The sequence below is a fragment of the Protopterus annectens genome, chromosome 7.part0, assembly GCF_019279795.1.
Source record: "Protopterus annectens isolate FY-2018-M chromosome 7.part0, PAN1.0, whole genome shotgun sequence".
NCBI classification, from domain to species: Eukaryota; Metazoa; Chordata; order Ceratodontiformes; family Protopteridae; genus Protopterus; species Protopterus annectens.
This window is the reverse complement of record NC_056739.1, coordinates 968226560-968245778: the sequence shown is the minus strand read 5'-3', so window position 1 is coordinate 968245778 and position 19219 is coordinate 968226560. Positions and strand designations below refer to the sequence as shown.

Genomic DNA, 19219 nt, shown 5'->3' with positions numbered 1-19219 from the left:
GAATGGCTTAAAATCCAGACTTACGAATACTAAGACTGAGATTGACATTTCTCAAAATATTCCCTTTTCACAGAGGTATCAAAGTTGGGAATATATAAATTCAGGGTATGAGGGACTTGCGCCCAAATCGGTGGGGTGTCCCCCTGCAAAAATCAAGTTTAAAGGAAAACAACAATGTTCGATATACACTGTTCTATATTTTTGTATTATTTTTTTTTTCAGTATGTCAAGACTCTGTAATTCAGGTCTCAAGATCTCAATAGGGAGATGCTATTGACCACTGTGAGAAGCCAGTCTACATATCCTCCAACTCTGCACTGGTGGCAGTTAGCTACCAAACACATATGCTGAGATTTTGCATTCCATTTTGGACAAGATATTGAAGTCACTGGAGAAGGTGCCAGACAGAGATCTTAAGTAAAAGCTTTCTACTTGGGCATTTATGCTGCCCATTTCAAGTAATCTCACCATGCTCCTTTCTGATAATTAAGTAGGTAGTGTAACAAGGGTGGCAGGTGCGAAGGTTATTTTATGCAGTCATGCCTGACTTCACCTCACCAACTTTCTGTTAAATTCCAATGAGAACTTCATTAATGACCTATTCAGTGGCACTGATTTTAGACCATTAGTTAGTAAAAAGCTGGAGCAAAGATAGAAGGTGTAGAAAGGTCTTAGCTCTTGGTGTGAGGTTTACTGCACCCCTTCACAACTTTTCAGGGATGCAGAATGTGTGTGTGTGTGTATATATATATATATATATATATATATATATATATATATATATATATATATATATATATATATATATATATATATATATATATATATATATATATATATATATATATATATATATATATATATATATATGTATATATATATATATATATATATATATATATATGTATATATATATATATATATATATATATATATATATATATATATATATATATATATATATATATATATATATATATGTATATATATATATATATATATATATATGTACGAACATGCATACACACACACATGTGTGTATATATATATATATATATATATATATCTATGTATATATATATATATATCTATGTATATATATATATCTATATATATATATATATATATATATATATATATATATACACATCTGTATATTGTTTAGATTTTAAAAGGGGTATATGTATGGGTATATGGCATTAATGCCAACCAGCTAGCTGCATTGATTTGCCTGTCATGTGGTGCACCATTATTCTAGAAGTCTCAGTTGGAATGTACTACATTTATGAGTTGTATATTTGCTCTTCAGGCACTACAGATGCCATGACGTATAGGTAGCACTTTTCACCCTAAACACTGTGGCATGGAAATGGGCTCTAAGATAACTGCTTTAATCTGAGAGTTTAAGTAACTGTTTACTGTTCTTGTCATCTCCAGAATTTAATCCAAGACTGGCTGTGCTTAAACTCTCCTCCTCCTAAAATAATTGTACTTACATTGCGTATTCAGAGTCTTTGAAAAATTAACCCACTCATACAGAATGTTAAGTACTTTGTTGCATAGACAGCAACACTAATCATGGAGTGCTAAGCAGTCAGTGATAAAGCATAGCTATGAATAAAGTTAGTTTAAGAAAATTTATTCTGTGGTGATGGGTCAGGCAGTTTTGAAGTATAGCTATAAGTTATGAAACTGTGATTGATGAAACCTGTTTTGTCTTGAAGGTTAACGTTCAGTCTGTGGTCTGGTAATAAAACAGGAACTGTTACTGTTAAGGTGTACTTTTTATGACCATTGAAAGATCACTGTGGAATGCTGTTTGCTATCCAGTGCAGTTTAGTGTTGCTCAGTCCTTTTACAGGTTCTAATTTCTGACCTTTTCTCTTGCAGGCCTTTGCAGACATGTTAAAGAGAAACAAAACATTGAACAGCCTTAATGTTGAATCTAACTTCATTACAGGAACTGGAATCTTAGCATTGGTAAATGCCCTGAAAGAAAATGACACCTTAACAGAAATTAGAATTGATAACCAGGTACAGTCTGAAGTTTTATCAATGTTAAGTAATAAATATTCATAGCATTAATGCCATCATGATCCATGTTTGTAATATCAGAATACATTTGATGCTGCCTCTTAAGTGATAATGAATTAATTCATTCTTCAGTTGTCCATTTATCCAACTTCAGGTCGCAGAGGAGCCGGAACCTAGCGAGTGCCAAGTCAGAGAAACCACTGCCAGATAAGACACTAATCTGCCACAGAATACATATATAAATGCATGCATTGTAGACCTGTGAGCAAGGTGGAAAATCGCCAATTCATTGTCCTTGGGATGTGAGAAGAAATGTAGTACTTGGCAAACCACTTGGACACAGGGAAGACATACAGGTTGTACACATAATGCACCCCAACTCCCCAACTGAGAATTGAATTGGAGAACCATACACTGTGAGGCAGCAGTGCTAACAAATGTGCTATAGTGAAGCATTGTTTTTAGTGAGAGTTTTGCATTTCTACATTTCTGTAAATCAGAGCACTTAATGAATCTGTACGTAAATAAGATCAGGGACTTCTGAAATTAGTGCTTGATAGCATTTGTTGCCATTTCAGTGCCTTGGTTTTCAGAGCACTTAAAGAATCCATACATTGTCAAGGCCAGGGATGTCTGTAAGTAGCTCTGGTTTGTGAATACACATCACCTGCATATTGGTACTTATTGGTTTTTATTACATACTGCCAGCAGTTCTAAATGGCAGTTCCGTAGGATCATAGGAGGTTACTAGGCTAATATCCCTAGGGCCCTTGCAAGGCTTGCCAAGTTTTACCCTTGTTTCCACGATCAACATCTGTCACCCTTGTCTACGAGGGACATAAGTGGAACCCTTGGGGTGAACTTAGTTACCCATCTAATCGTCCAAATTGCATTTGAAGAGGGCCAATGAGGTGTTCTGCTTGACATGAAGTGGGAGTCTGTTCCAAAGGTCTGGTAACCTCTGGGAGACAAATCTGTCCCTCCAGTACATTCTGTTAAAATCGCATACCAAGGTAAGGCCATTAGAGCAAGTAATCCGTGTACCATTTGACTTAACAGATATGCACCATTTCCAATAAAGCAGGATCAATGATTGCCTTCTATGCAAGGTAGAGATCACCTCTGAGCAGTCTGTATAAAACAAAATAAAGTGACCGTGATTTCAGATGGTCCTCATAGGACAGATGCTGAAGACCTTGAATTTTCCTTCCACTGACACCCCCCCCCCAACACACACACACAGTGTAGATATATACACTCTGTATCTCTTAGGAGTCTCATCTTACTCCTAGAATGACCCTGTCATCAGTCACCACCATCCTCAGACTTAACAAGGCAAAGGGTGAAATGGAAGTAGATTGCCAGGTCTTTCTTCTGTATCTCACATGCATGCATTCAAACCTATGGACAGTTTACAGACCCCGATCCACATACTGCGTGTGTTTGGAATGTGGGAGTAAATGAGAGCACAAGTAGAAAACCCACATATTACATAGACTTTAAAATAGCTATATGATGTACTTAACTTGTAAGGAATGCATTACTATTGACCAGCACAATGATATGAATTAAGCACATCTGAACACGTTTCTAGTAGTAAATTAGCAGCCTATTATTAGTGAAGCAGTGACATTTGTGAATGTAAATTTCTGCCTGGAAAAAATGCACTATAGTGGTGCGTTGTTGGTGTATTGTCAGTAAGCTTTTGACCAACATGCATTTGCAGAGAACTGTATCAGTGCGTGGGTAATTAAAGGTGCTGTTTAATGTTATTGTTTATCCTTATAAATCCTTGCTTATGTTGAAAGTATACCAGAAGTCACCTCTTCTGTTTACCTTTGACCATGTGATGGATTGTGGCAGAAACTTACCTGGTTATCAAGCAAGTAAATCCAGACATTTAAATTACAATGTTTACTTTATTTTAGATTATGGTAAATTTTCTGCCAGGGCAAGACTGTAGTATCCCTGTCATAATATTTTTCCCTTCTCATTATTTCCACTTATATAACTTAATCTTTTTATCCTGACACAGACACAGCAAGGGTGTTCATTGATCCTTGGTAACTGTATGCTGCTTCTGCAAATAATGAGATATTTTGATGTTCTTCTTAAGGATATTTCCTGCTGGAGTATAAAAATGCCTTTGATGACTGTGACAGGGCATGTGCTACTCTGTGGACAGATAATCTGCCCAGTAGGTACAAGAAAGTGTAGGCACAAGGGCCATTAGAAGCCCAGCTCTTAAAACCAACATTTTTCAGGCCAGGATCCACAAAAATCTCTGTGGCTTTAGAAATCAGATTCTGCCTAAATATTACCATTTTCAGTGCCTGTTTTGCTGTGGGAGGACTACCAAGCATTCTTATGTTAGCACTGTAAAATTTTAAGAAAAAAGATTCTACTTCACGGGGCCTGACATTTACAGGCCTTTCCAGAGCACAAAAAAAATCAAGGATTTAGTGAGGAGGAGGTGTCTGCATATGCTTAAAAAGTGTACCCCATAAGTGTCTGAAAATAGAAGAGGTCTGTGAAAGAGTTAAGGAGACTCTGTAAGATGGAGTGACCAGAGAAGCCAAATAATGAAAAAATAAGCCATACCCCTGTCAGATATCAGGGAAGGATCCTTAAGCAAGAGGAGGATGCGAAAGCAGACATTCAGTCCTGAGGGACAGAATGTATCCGGTAATGTAAAACAACACTGAAGAATAATTATGCTTTAAAAGCAACATCTCATTTCTCCAAAGTGCGTTTTCCTCCATAAAGCATAATTCCTGCCATTTCGCATATTTAAAAAATTTGGTTTAGCATCATCTTCCCCAGTGAGACATCTCTGTCCTAGTCAACCTCTTCATTGCACAGTGTTATAAGTGAGTGAAGTTTCATGACACACTGTCTGGAAGCCTATCTGTTTTGATCTTACATAATTTATTTTGTTATGTTTGGATATTTCTTTGCCAAGGAAACCATACGTATGAAGGCATCTGTGATTCTTTGTGGTGCTTCACATCCATGCCGGTCATACAGCTGCATACTGCCAGTTGTAACAGCAGCCTTTTCCTGAGGTCATAAAACTGTTGTGCCTTTTGTATTCTGAAGACCAGCAAAACTGATAACCCCTGAAAGCAAATTAATTATCTGAGCTTTGCAGTCCAGAAAATAGGATCATTTGACTAATAAAGGCAAAGAGGGTGAGAACACAGGACCTGAAAGTTGCAAAATTCTACTTTTTAAAAATGTTATGTTATCTTGGTGGTACTTTACATTTCTGTAAGGACTTTTTGCAGACTTTGTAACTCATACGTAAAAAGCAATTATGCAAGAGTTGCTGCAAAACCAGTTAGCGATACTTCTACTGAGGATTCCTAGATTTGGCAGTATTTGTGAGGAAAGGCTATAGTAAAAATGTCTCATCAGCTCTGCCATCACTGTACATAAAGTAACTTTACAAGCTAACAAAATCACCCCAGTATGTCTGTCCCCCGAGTTCATTTGAGGTGAAAAATTAAAATTAGTAATAAGAAGTTATCTGCTGTACAGTATGGATTGTTAAGAGCTTCATAACAAATATATATTTTCTTTTGGTTTTGCCTTTGGGTATGACTGTTAATACCCAAGTGTCCAAGGTGGTATCCTCCCATGCTTCTGGGTGTACAGCCAAGGGACCCCTGACTGCCTCCAAAGCAGGACAGTTAGGCAGTCCTTCAATGGCCCTGGAAAGGCCTCCTAAAATAAGCTCCATGGAGGGCCTGGTTCTGAGGACTCCCTCTCACCATGTGGGTAGCATCCATTTTGGTTACCCCCCTCATTCTGGAAAGACTGCTGTGCTTTTCTAAAGAAGAGCTGCTGAAACAACAGACTGGTTCAAGCTCCCACAAATGCAAAGTAGTAAAAAACAAAACTAGCTTTCACAAAAAAAAGAATGAATACGATATTCACAAATTGAAAAACCAAACCCAGGAAGAACCACAACCTTGTGACAATAACATACTTTATAGAGTGCTTTCATCAGAGTATAACAAATGACTTCATCAGAATAAACCCACTCTGAATAACTGTGTTTAAATAGGGTTTAAAACCAAGTCACATGACTAGAAAATCAAATCAAAACCCCAGCATCAATTAATATATTTGAAATATATATGTGTGTATATATGGGTCTACTGTATTTGGTCGAATTACACTTGGTCGAAAATGATTTTAGGCAGCCCACTTCACTGAAAGCTCATTTGACTGAAAGCACATTTGGTCGAAAATGAAATATAGCCCCTGCCCCACTACAGTGTGACCCTGGAGTGAGAATAATAAGTAAGGGGGGTGTGGGGGGGCTACGCCCCCCACATTTTGCAAATATTTTTTTACCGTACATATATGTATCAATGTATTTGTAATGGATACATCTTTATATAACAGTGAATACACTACAATTTTGTGGGGGGCTATGCCACCCACAACCCCCAATGTGGGGGACTGGTGCCCCCTTTACTTATTATTCTCACTCCAGGGTCGCACTGCAGTGGGGCAGGGGCTATATTTAATTTTCGACTAAATAAACTTCGACCAAATGTGCTTTCAGTCATTTTTTTTTTCCTTCAAATTTGTGGTTATTGATAGTATTACTTTGGACCAGCGTGGAGTAGCTTGGTCATTAATTTTAGAAAAGCGTGAGCTTTACTGGCTGTTACATTTGAATACAGGTAACTGGCCAGGTTTAAATGACCATATCTGTATTAGTTCTAGGGTTGCCAAATGCGTGTTAGTTTGATACACCCTCCACCCCCACACAGCTATTCCAGTGTCCCATTACTTGGTTATTTCTCCTTTTCTCCCAAATTGCCATAAACACTGCTCAAAACTCTGTGTGCATACTGTCTTCTGATTTACGTTTGCAATGATTAAAAATATTTGGATTTAATTTATAACTTTTATTTAAAAATTTTACAGCACAAATACTGATAGACATTTGCTAAACAAAGCAATATGGTCTCAAAATGAAAACAGACTTAGCACTAAAACCTCTCTGCCTTTGAAATTCACATTCACTGAAACAGCTTTGAAACCCACATTCAAAGAAAATGCATCTGGCCAGTGGCAGATTAAATTTACCTTTGGGCTGTTTTCAAATCACAGGCCCCTTGCACACATTTTTAGGACCATGAAAACTTATTTTGATTCACCTTCCTGACTGTATTAAATTATAATATATAATAATTAAGTTATATTCCTTGTATAATACAGCATCACTTGTTAGAGCATGTTTTAACTTTATAGTTTTGAATATTTTTCTGGTAAGTAATAAAACAAAACATATGAACCAATGACAAAACTGCCCAATTCAGAACATTTCAACCATAAAAGGCCATTCAAACTTTTGTCATTACAGTCCACTAATATCAGTTAATATGCACAATCTCTGCAGAAGTAAAAGCCAACTGAATAATTTCATATTAAAGAGATCTGGAACTAATGAAAAGGTCACTGCTAGCAAACAACTTTATATTTCAGTGTTTCATGAAGGAAAGAATATGCTATGCCTTGAAAGATGTGATTTCTGTTTTTCTTCAAGTTGTTAACCTGTTTGTAAGCAAATTCCTGAAGACATTACAGGTTTGCATTATGTATGGTTTTGTACAAACAATAGTCTGAGCTATGCAACTACATACTGTACATTGGGAAGCTGTGTTGAATGTATATAATGTTTTGGAAGAATAGTTGCAAGAAAACCTACATTTGAAGTACTTATTTCTATAAAAAACGCTAAATCCAAATCCCACCCAACCCAACAGAAATACCCCCGATCCCTAAAAAACAGGTAGTTTGTTTCAGTGTTGTAAAGGTTTACAGATTCCCTTATATTCTGAGGCCTTAAGCAGGTTTATTATAGTATTATAGCACTGCAAGGATTTATGATGAGTAAATATTGCTAAGCACGTTGTGATAAATTGCATGGCACAGCTGGAACTCACCATATACCAGTAAAACACTATTTGTGCCAAGTGCAGTATCTGCAGCTTTCAGAACGTGGGTAAAGATAGGTGGAATTTTTTGGTATAAAGTGAACCTGTGGATGTTCTTCATTATTCACTGTTGCAGGCATTACATTTGGGTTATCTGCTTGCAGGTAGCCCTCAGTCGGCCTGATTAACAAAGTCTTGGGTCCTGCATTGGTTGCTGTCCCTTCTTCCATGACGTCAGGTCGTCAGGGGTATAAAACATGCAGCCGATGCCATTACATCAGTCTTTCTTGCCGTGCGGTGCCCAAAGCAGAAGCATTTCACAAGTGCCAGTTGGCCGACTCCTGAAATTTTCATTTTCGAGTTTCATAACCGAAGTCTTCAACTAAAGCTAAGTACCCCATTGGGGAAACTTTTTCTTGCTCCTTACCAATGTCAGTAAAAGTTAATAATTGCATTACTTGTGGAAAGCAAATACCTCATAAAAATTTTCATTCGTGCTGTATTCCTTGCCTAGGCCCTGACCACAACGTACCTTGCTGTCGGTTTTGTGCTTTATTTAATCAGCGCACTATCCATCGTCAGTATATTTTTGCCTCTAAATATTTTGGTTCTCAGTTTTAATTATCCAGAAATGTTGTCGGTTAGCCATCCAACTACCAGGATTCTGAAAAAATGCAAAGGTAAAGACAGAGACGGGCCGCCAAGGTCCAAAACTGCCGGCGACGCTTCTCCTAAGCCAGTCACCAGTTTGCCGGTGCTCATTGAGGCGCTTTCACAGCCCCTGAAACCTGCTTCTTCTGATTAGCAGGCCTCTACTGAGACCCATTCGGAGTCCGGTATGCCGCGAGATGCTTCAACTATGGAACTCGCGGATGTCTCTACCTTAGATGGGTCCGGAGCCACTGTGCAGGCACCGGCTTCTGAGGGTGTATTCAGTCCTAAGGACTTGCATATTAAATCAACGCCTCCTTCTTTACTTGGGCCTAAATCTCGATCCATGCCTAAAAAAATGATGCCCAGGCCACATGCACAGGCCTCTATACCTAAAAAAACAAATGATAAGAATGGCTGAAGATCTATTAACTCTAATCGGGGGTAGCCAACTCCCCTCTTCTAAGAGGCCTAAGACTGAAGTTGATTATGAATCTTCTGATCAGGTTTCTATTTTTTCTGATTCTTCTGATGATCTGGATTTGCCCTTATCTACTTATGAAGATTCTGATGCGGAAGACTCCATTCCCTCTGCTTCCCCTCCTGAGGATTTTTCTTTTGGGTAAACCTTACATACTCTAAGGGAGAATTTCCACTGGGAAAGCCAGGATTTTTCCAATTCAAAAAAGAGGCTTAGGGATTTCTTACTCCTGCCTCAGCATAGGCCTTTAGCTATTTCTCCTGTACTAGACATTGTTGATGCTTTTTTGGAGTCTAGTTTGGCCCCTGATTCCTTGCCTCCTGCTCCCAGAAAACCTGGACAGATACTACAGGGTCCCTGAGTCACACAAGTTTCTTTTTAAAAATCCTATTGCGGATCCAGAGACTATTTCACAGGGGCCAAAGGGCATTAAGGCTTCTACTGCTAAAAATCCTACTCCTTATGATAGAGACTCCAGGGTGCTGGATAGATGGGGTAAGAAGGTTTACACTTCTGCAACCTTGGCCATCAGGGCTTTAAACTGCCAGATGTTCTTCATCTCACATTGCTGCAGTCCTAACACTTGGGTAGTCCGCTGTCCCTCGGTCGGCCCGAATATCAGAGCATAAGGCTGACGTCGGTCAAGGCGCATTTGACTGACATCAGAACATCAGGGTACAAATGCGCATGACCGACGTCATATCCTCAGTATTTTTTGCCGCATGGTCCGATGCAGAAACAGTGTTGCAAGTGCCGTTCGGCGTTCTGAAATTTTTCGAATTCGGAGTTTCAGACCGAAGTCAGAGTTGGTTAAGTACCCCGTTGGGGAATATTTTGGTTTTTTCTTGCCTCAGTGGTTTACCGGATGTCAGAAAAAGTGAATAACTGTATTTCTTGTGGGAAACAGATACCGCATAGGGATTACCATAATTTGTGTATACCTTGTTTGGGACCTGAGCACGACGTTGTTGGGTGTCGCTGGTGCTAGGTTTAATAAACGCACTATAAAGCGTAGGTTGGATTGTGCCAGGTTAGTCTTTGGGAAGCGGTGCAATTATAATATGCCGCCGGATGCTCCGGCCGCTTCTTCAAAGAAGCGCAAGGACAAGGCAGTTAAACCTAGGTTAGAGGAGTCGTCCAACCGGACGCAGGTTCTTTAGAGACGTCAGTGGAACCGGTGGTTCCATGGAGGCCTCTATGGAGTCCCAGGGAGAGACTGTGTTTTTACAGGATGTGGCCTCCCAGGAGGCAGGTCAGGCTGTAGGGGCTTCTCGGGTAACTGTACTCCCCTCCCTTCCTAAGGTGTCTAGGCCCTCTCTTCTGCTTCCAAGGCTTCCCCTAGAGGCAGGTCTAGTTTTGCTTCTGTGGGTGTCACTCCTAGTTCTTCAGGTTCTGTGCCCAAAAAGCACATGCTTAAAATGGCAGAAGATTTAATTACTTTAATTAGAGGCTCTATGCCTCCTCCTGATAAGAGGCCTAGGATGGAACCTGTGTTAGAGGATTATGAGCAGGCTTCGGATGTGTCTGAGTCTTCGGCTGAAGACTTGCAGGAGTATTCTCATTATTCTGATTCTGATGTGGATGATTCTACTCCTTCTGCTTCTCCTCCTGAGGATTTTTCTTTTCAGAGACCCTGCACTCCATGAGAGAGCATTTTAAATGGGAAGGTCAGGATTTCTCTGATTCCAGGAAAAGGCTTAGGGAATTTTTGTTTTACCCCAGCATAGGCCTTTAGCTATACCTCCTGTTCTGAATGTAGTGGAAGATGTGTTTGCAGAGGCTTCGCTTAATCCTGATTCTTTGCCTCCTGCTCCTGTTAAACCAGATAGGTATTACAGGGTGCCTGAAGCTCATAAGTATCTTTTAAGAGTCCTAGGGCAGACCCAGAAACTGTTAGCCAGGGGCCTAAGGGTGTAAAGGCTTCTGTTGTCAAGAATCCGGTTCCTGCAGATAAAGAGGCCAGGGCCTTGGATAGATGGGGAAAGAAAGTTTATACTTCTTCCACTCTAGCCATGAGAGCTTTGAATTGCCAGTTTCACATGTTGAAATATCAAAGTTATCTCCTTTCACAGTTGAAATCTAAGGTGGATGCTCTGGAAGGTATTGATTGTAAAGAGTTACAAGATTTAGTGCATGTTTCTGAACAGGTGGGTAAGCATTCTTTGCAATGTGGTTTTGATGCTGTACAGGCCTCGTCTAGGGTGGCTGCCACTGGGTCAGTTCTTCGCAGGCATGCTTGGCTGAGGGATCAAAATTTATCTGACCATGTTAAAACTAGGATTTTGGATGCCCCTTTGCAATCTGATGTCTTGTTTGGTTCTCCTGTTGAGGCAGTTTTAAAGAAAATGGAAGACAAGGCTAAGTCTATGCAGACTGTTAAAGATTTTTTGCAGGTTCAGCCTCCAAAGTTTAGTAGAAATTGGCCTACTAAAGGGTGGACTTATCCTTCTTATGATTCCCAGTCTAGGGGTAGATCTAGACGTGGCAGGGGCAGAGGTCAGGGCTCTTTCAGGCCTAGGACGGGGAGTTCTCCTGCACAGTCTTCGGGTGAGGGCAGGGGTCAGTCCTTTCGTAAACAGACCCAATGACCTACCTTTTCAGCTGCCAGAACCTTCTCGCCTGGCAGCACCTTTGGGAGGAAGGTTGGCACTTTTCAAAGAAAATTGGAGTTTGATTACCCAAGACAAATGGGTACTGGATATCATACATCACGGTTACAGGTTTTATTTCCATACCTTGCCTCCTTTCAAAGGCATGCCAGACATTCCTCCTCAACAAAGAATAGAGGCTCACAAGCAAATTTCTCTGTTACTCCAAATAGGGGCCATACAGCCGGTTTCTATGTCAGAAAGGGGCCTAGGATTTTATTCTCGCCTGTTCCTTGTGCCAAAAAAGGGGAACACGTGGAGACCGATTTTGGATTTATCTATCCTCAACACTTATCTGGACATTTCCAAGCTCAAAATGTTGACGTTACAACAGCTTTTACCTCTACTGGGCAAGGATCACTGGATGGTAACTTTGGATCTCAAGGAGGCTTACCTTCATGTTCCTATCAGGCTAAGTTGCAGGAAGTATATGCGTTTTCGGACTGGGACTTCTCACTATCAGTTCTCTGCATTGCCCTTTGGCTTATCTACTGCGCCCAGAGTATTTACAAAAGTTCTGGCTCCAGTGATAGCATTCTTCAGGCTGAAAGGAATACAAATCTATCCTTATTTGGACGATTGCCTGATACTGGCTCAAGGAAGGGACGAGCTTCTTCGTCATTTGGAATATGTGATAGCAGTGCTAAGATGCCTGGGGTATTCTGTGAACGAAATAAAGTCCAGTCTAGTACCCTCTCAAGACATGTGCTTTCTGGGAGTAAGACTGAATACAGCATCCCAGATGGCCTTTCTAACCCCGGACAAACAAAAGAATCTTTCCCTTTACTTCCATCATCTATCTCTTCAGTCCGGGCTGACTGCAAGGACAGTCCTTCAAGCCTTAGGGTTCATGGCATCTTGTATTCTGGTGCTTCCCAATGCCAAACTGCATATGAGGAAGTTGCAATGGTATCTCAAAAATGTATGGACACAGCACTGCCAACATCTGGACACTGTCATTCAAATAATACCTTGCATTCAAAAGGAATTTTTGTGGTGGGCTCAGGAATGTCACCTAAACAAGGGACTCTCTGTGACCCGGCCAGAGGCGTGTCAAATTTTAACAGATGCCTCAGACAAAGCTTGGGGAGCTCATCTAAATGGAAAGTGGATACAAGACAAGTGGCCAGTCAGACTACAGCATCTACATATCAACTTGAAGGAGATGTTAGCAGTCCAGTTTGCATTAATAGCTTTCAAGGATTTACTTCTTCCAGGGCAGGTGTTGATTCTAACAGACAACTCAACTGTCATGTGGTACATCAACAAGCAAGGGGGAACACATTCTTATCCTCTATGCAGGCAAGCAATGATTTTGTGGGAGACTGCTCTCAGTTTACAACTAAGTCTTCAGGCAAGGTTTCTGCCGGGAGCACAGAACTCCTTAGCAGATGTGTTAAGCAGACAAATCATGGATCCCCACGAGTGGAAACTGGATCTTCATGTATTTCAGAAATTGACAGTGTCCTGGGGAACTCCAGACATAGATCTGTTCGCTTCTCCACTAAACCACCAGCTGCCAAAGTTTTGCACAAAGGTTTCATCCCACAGCTTGGAAAGTGGATGCTCTTTCTTTCAGTTGGAAAAATCTTCATGTGTATGCCTTTCCACCTCTGCCTCTCCTCCCAAAGGTACTTCTGAAGGTCAGACAGGACAAGCCAAGGATGATTTTGATAGCTCCAGATTGGCCTCGACAGCACTGGTACCCATTACTGAGAAGTCTGGTACGGAAGCCTCCATGGCCTTTGCCTTTGATTCCTCATCTGTTGTCCCAGGAGGACAGTCATTTGCTCAATGTCAAGCTTCACTCTCTTCACCTAACAGCATGGCATATTCTGTTTTAAACCATAAAGGGTCTCAACTTCCACAACAAGTTTTGAATGTGATTTTGGAAGCTAGAAGGCCTAGTACAAGGAAAGTGTACGCAGATAAATGGAAGAGATTTTTATTTTGGAGTGCTGCTAAGGATTTGGATGTTTCTGAGCCTGATTTAAGTGTGGCTCTTCAATATCTTACTGAGTTATTGGACAAAGGTTTGTCCTTCTCTTCTATTAAGATTCATGCTGCAGCAATTTCAGCTCACTACGACTGTGATCCACCATTGTTTTCTCATCCTTTGTTCAAGCAATTTCTTAGAGGGCAAAGAATATAAGACCCCACGTAGAGCTCCTACTCCTGCTTGGGATCTCAATTTTGTGTTGGAGAAACTCACTCTACAACCTTTTGAGCCTGCAGCTACTGCTGAGTTGAAATATTTGTCATGGAAGACTGCTTTTTTGTTGGCCATTACCTCTGCAAGAAGGGTTTCTGAATTGCAGGCCCTTATGGCAGTTGAGCCTTTCTTAATTTTCCATAAGGATAGGGTATCTTTGCATACTAATCATTCCTTTATGCCTAAAGTGGTTGCTAGTGTGGCTTTAAACCAAAGTATTCATTTGCCTACTTTTATGCAAATCCCCAAACTAAAGGGGAAAAGATTTTGCACACTTTAGAAGTACACAGGCAGTTGCGATATTATTTGGACAGAACTAAAGGGTTCAGAAAATCTCAGCAGTTATTAGTTTCTTTTGCTTTGTGCTCTCAGGGCAAGCCCGTGTCAAAACAAACTATTTCTAAGTGGATTGGATTTTGCATTGCTTTCTGTTATTCCCATCATGGCAAAGAGATTCCAGCTGGGATTAGGCCTCATTCCACTAGGGCTACTGCCACTTCAACAGCTTTTTTGAGGGGGGTGGCTACTAAGGATATTTTGGAGGCAGCCACTTGGGAGTTCAGTGCATACCTTCTCTAGGCATTACCACCTTCCTCTGTACTCTAAATCCAGGGCTGGTTTTGCCACTGCTGTGTTGCAGGGCATTTTGGCAGCCCCTGCTTCATTATAGTTTAGCCATCCTCCCTTACCTCTGCTTTGGGATTCTACCCAAGTGTTAGGACTGCAGCAATGTGAGATGAAGAACATAGTACAGTTTTGTACCTACCATAAATGTAGATGTTCGAAGATCCACATTGCTGCAGTCCAATTCTCCCTCCTTCCCTCTGTAGTTTGAGGTGGTTGTGTGGCCTGGGTTATCCCTCTGAGGTATAGTGTATATATTGTATATATTGTACATATTTTTGGTGTTAGGCTGGTTGGTTGTTTAGTTGTTGTCTATGGGTTTTGACCTTTCTTTTTAGGGTCTTCTGACATCTGGGGCAAGAAAAGACTGAGGATATGACGTCGGTCATGCGCATTTGTACCCTGACGTTCTGATGTCAGTCAAATGCGCCTTGACCGACGTCAGCCTTATGCTCTGATATTCGGGCCGACCGAGGGACAGCGGACTACCCAAGTGTTAGGACTGCAGCAATGTGGATCTTCGAACATCTACATTTATGGTAGGTACAAAACTGTACTTTTCATATGTTAAAGTATCAGCAACATGTTATTGGACTGCTTAAACAGAAAATGATGTTGATTCCTGACTGTGTGGAAAATAAAGAATTACAGGATTTAAAGCATTCTGCTGAACAAGTTGGAAAACATACTTTGCAATGGGGTTTTGATTCATTAGAGGCCTCTTGCAGGGCTGCTGTTACTGGGCCTGTGCTCAGAAGGCATGCTTGGCTTAAGAAGCGATCTTTGCTTGATCATGTTAAAGCTAAATTGTTGGATGCTCCTTTAAATCAGGACTGCCGGTTTGGCAACAAGGCTGAGGAAGTTCTTAAAAAGATGGAAGATAAAGCTAAATCTATGCAAACTGTTAAAAGATTTTTTACAAGTTCAGCCTCCTAGATTTAGTAGGCACTGGCCCAAGAATTGATCCTTTCCAGCCCCTTCCAGGTCTTCTCAAGCCAAACCCAGACACAGCAAAAATCCCAGGTTTCAGTCCCAGGGGACACACAGAACTAAGCAGTGGAGGCCTCCACTTCTAAATCTGGGAATAATAAGATTCCCCCCTATGATAAACTGTTTCAGTAACTTCCTTTTAAAATTTTCAAGCACTTATCAACTGACTGCCCCTTTGGGGTGGAAAGATTGCAGTTCATGCAAAGAATTGGGAACTCATTACCCAGGACAAATGGGTTTTAAATAGTGTCCCACGGATACAGATTTCACTTCCACACGTTGCCAACACCAAGCGGGTGGCCGGACCTACCCCCAAATCAGTGGGCAGAGGCCCAAAAACAAGTACTTTCTCTCTTAAGAATGGGGGCTATTCAGCTGGTACCAGAAGAGGAAAAGGGACAAGGTTTCTACTTGAGATATTTCCTGGTACCCAAAAAGGACAATTCATGCTGTCCTATCCTGGACCTGTCTACTCTAAACACCTTTTTGGAGATTCACCAATTACTTCCTATGCTAGGCAAAGATGCCTGGTTGGCAACACTAGATTTAAAAGAAGCATACCTGCACATCCCAATCAGGGAATCTTGCAGAAGATAACTATGCTTCAAAGCAGGCTACATGCACTATCATTTCTCTGTACTGCCCTTTGGCTTGTCTACTGCACCCAGGGTATTCACAAAGTGCCTAGCTCCAGTTATTGCATTTTGCAGGCAAAGAAATATTCAAATATACCCATACCTGGACGATTGTCTAATTCAGGCAGAAAGCCAGAACATACTTTTGAATCATCTGGCCTTTGTACAAAGGATTCTAACTTGTCTGGAGTACACTATAAACGAAAAGAAATTGCAACTGCTACCCTGTCAATAAATTATATTCCTGGAAGCTAGCTTGAATACAACTTCCCAGATGACTTACCTCATGCCATAGAAACAAATTCATTTGACAAAATACTTCAAACAAGTGGCCGCAAAAACCCTGCTATCTGCAAGACAAATACTGCAGGCCTTGGGGTTCATGGCCTCCTGCATTATTCTAATTCCATATGGAAGACTGCATATGAGGAAACTACAGTGGTATCTAAAAAGCCTATGGTGTCAACATTCCCAGGACCTAGAAACAATGATTCCTATCATACCTTGCCTACGCCTAGAGTTCCTTTGGTGGGCAGAGGCCTGCCACCAAAACAAGGAACTACCTTTTACACCACCTCCTGCCACCCAAACCCCAACAACAGATGCATCAGACTATGCATGGGGGGCTCACCTGTCAGGGAAGTGTATTCAGGGCAAATGGAACCCAAGTCAAATGCACCTGCATATCAATCAAAAAGAAATGTTAGCTGTACAGAATGCTTTGACAGCCTTCAAGGACCACATTCTTCCAGGACAACTAATGGTAAAGACAGAAAACACCACTGTTATGTGGTACATAAACAAGCAGGGGGGGTACACATTCTTACCCCCTCTGCAGACTAGCCATGGCATTGTGGAACACAGCCTTGAGCTACCAAGTGCACCTACAAACTAAATTCCTGCCAGGAAAGTTAAATACGCTGGCAGACAGACTAAGCAGAAACCTCATGGACCCACACGAGTGGAAACTGGAACCAAGGACTTTCAACATGTTGACAAACAAATGGGGGAGCCCAGAGCTACCAATTGGACAAATTTTGCACAAGGACTCCCCACAACAAGCCCGGAAAGTGGATTCTCTGTCCTTCAACTGGAAAAACCTATCAGTCTATGCCTTCCTCCCTCTGCCTCTGCTCTCCAAAGTACTACTAAAAATCAAACAGGACAAACCAAGGATGATTTTGATTGCTCCAGACTGGTCGCGCCAACACTGCTACCCCTTTCTGCTCTCCAAAGTAGTACTAAAAATCAAACAGGACAAACCAAGGATGATTTTGATTGCTCCAGACTGGCCGCACGAACACTGGTACCCTCTTCTGCGCAGTGTGTCATGGTTATCTCCATGGCACCTGCCTTAGACTCCTTCCCTGCTGTCTCAGCAGGAGAACCAGATTCTGCACCCTCAGCTTCTAACACTGAACCTTACAGCCTGGCTAATTACTTAATCTCTCTTTTGCCATCCCTCAGCAAACCTGTGATGGATATCATTTTAGAGGCAAGGAGGCCAAGTACTAGAAAATCTTATGCTGAAAAATGGAAAAGATTCTGTGCATGGAACCAGTCTCAAAGGATGAGCACAGCAATGCCCAATTTACCTCAGATTTTGCAATACTTAATTGAGATGCTTCACAAGGGACTGTATTTTTCCTCCATTAAAATCCACGCCTTAGCCATTTCAGCTCATTATAACACAGGACCTCCCCTCGTCTCTCATCCACTGCTCAAGCAGTTCCTCAGAGTGGCCAAAAATTTGAGACCACCCAGGAGAGCTCCAACCCTAGCATGGGACCTTAACTTTGTCATGGAGATACTCACTCTAACTCCTTTCGAGCCAGCTGCTACTGCAGACTTAAAATTTCTTTCTTGGAAAACAGCTTTCCTTTTAGCAATCACTTCAGCTAAAAGGATATCTGAATTACAGGCCCTTATGGCAGTGGAGCCTTTCATTATCTTTCATGCGGACAGGGTGTCCCTCAGAACCAATCCATCCTTCATGCCCAAGGTGGTATCCAGTGTGGCTTTTAATCAGTTCATTCATTTGCCAGCCTTCTTTCCCAATCCACAGAATAAAGGGGAACGGATACTGCATTCCTTAGCTGTGCAGACAACTTAGATTCTACTTGGACAGGACTTAAACCTCAAAGGAAATCTGAACAACTGCTGGTGGCATTTGCTGCAGGGGCAAAGGGGAAGGCTGTTTCAAAGCAAAGCATTTCTAAATGGATAAGCCATTGCATTCATTTCTGCTATAAGCACCATGGGAAAACGTTTCCCCCAGGGGATCAGACCTCACTCCACCAGGGCTGCATTTACCTCTACAGCCTTTCTCAGAGGCATCCCTACCAGGGACATCCTAGAAGGTGCTACCTGGAGTTCTGTACATACTTTCACCAAGCATCATCATTTGCCAATTTTCTCTAAATCCAGAGCTGGCTTTGCCACTGCAGTCTTGCAGGGCCTTATAGCTGGCCCTAATGCTATCTAAATTCCTCCTCCCAACCGTAGCTTTGGTAATCTACCCAAATGTAATGACTGCAACAGTGAAACAGGAAGAACATAGTACAGTTGTGTACACTTACCATAAATGTAAGTGTTCGAGTGCATTCACTGTTGCAGTACTGGTTACCCTCCCTCCAGCTATACCTCTACTTTCCTTTACTATGCTTAAAAGCCTTTTTGGTGTATTTGCTTTTTTGTTGGAGATATATCTTTGTACTTTTATATTTAATTGCTTCCCATTAGGGGGGCACCTGACATCTGGGGCAAGAAAAGCTGATGTAATGGTGTCGACTGCATGTTTTATACCACTGGTGATCTGACATCATGGAAGAAGGGACAGCAACCGATGCAGGACTCAAGACTTTAATCAGGCCGACTGAGGGCTACCTACAAGCAGATAACCCAAATGTAATGACTGCAACAGTGAATGCACCCTAACATCTACATTTATGGTAAGTGTACACAACTGTACTTTGCGAAGCCCACCA

At 41.3% G+C, this 19219-nt stretch overlaps 1 protein-coding gene across 1 annotated transcript in view; it reads left to right on the top strand.

Annotated features, from left to right (window-relative positions):
- The window catches only part of LOC122806809 (tropomodulin-3-like), a 792984-nt gene that overhangs the window by 642977 nt on the left and 130788 nt on the right, over window positions 1–19219 (top strand). The window contains exon 8 of the mRNA XM_044077539.1: window positions 1891–2034. Within this exon, the coding sequence (XP_043933474.1) occupies window positions 1891–2034 (144 nt within the window). The remainder of the gene's footprint in view (window positions 1–1890; window positions 2035–19219) is intronic.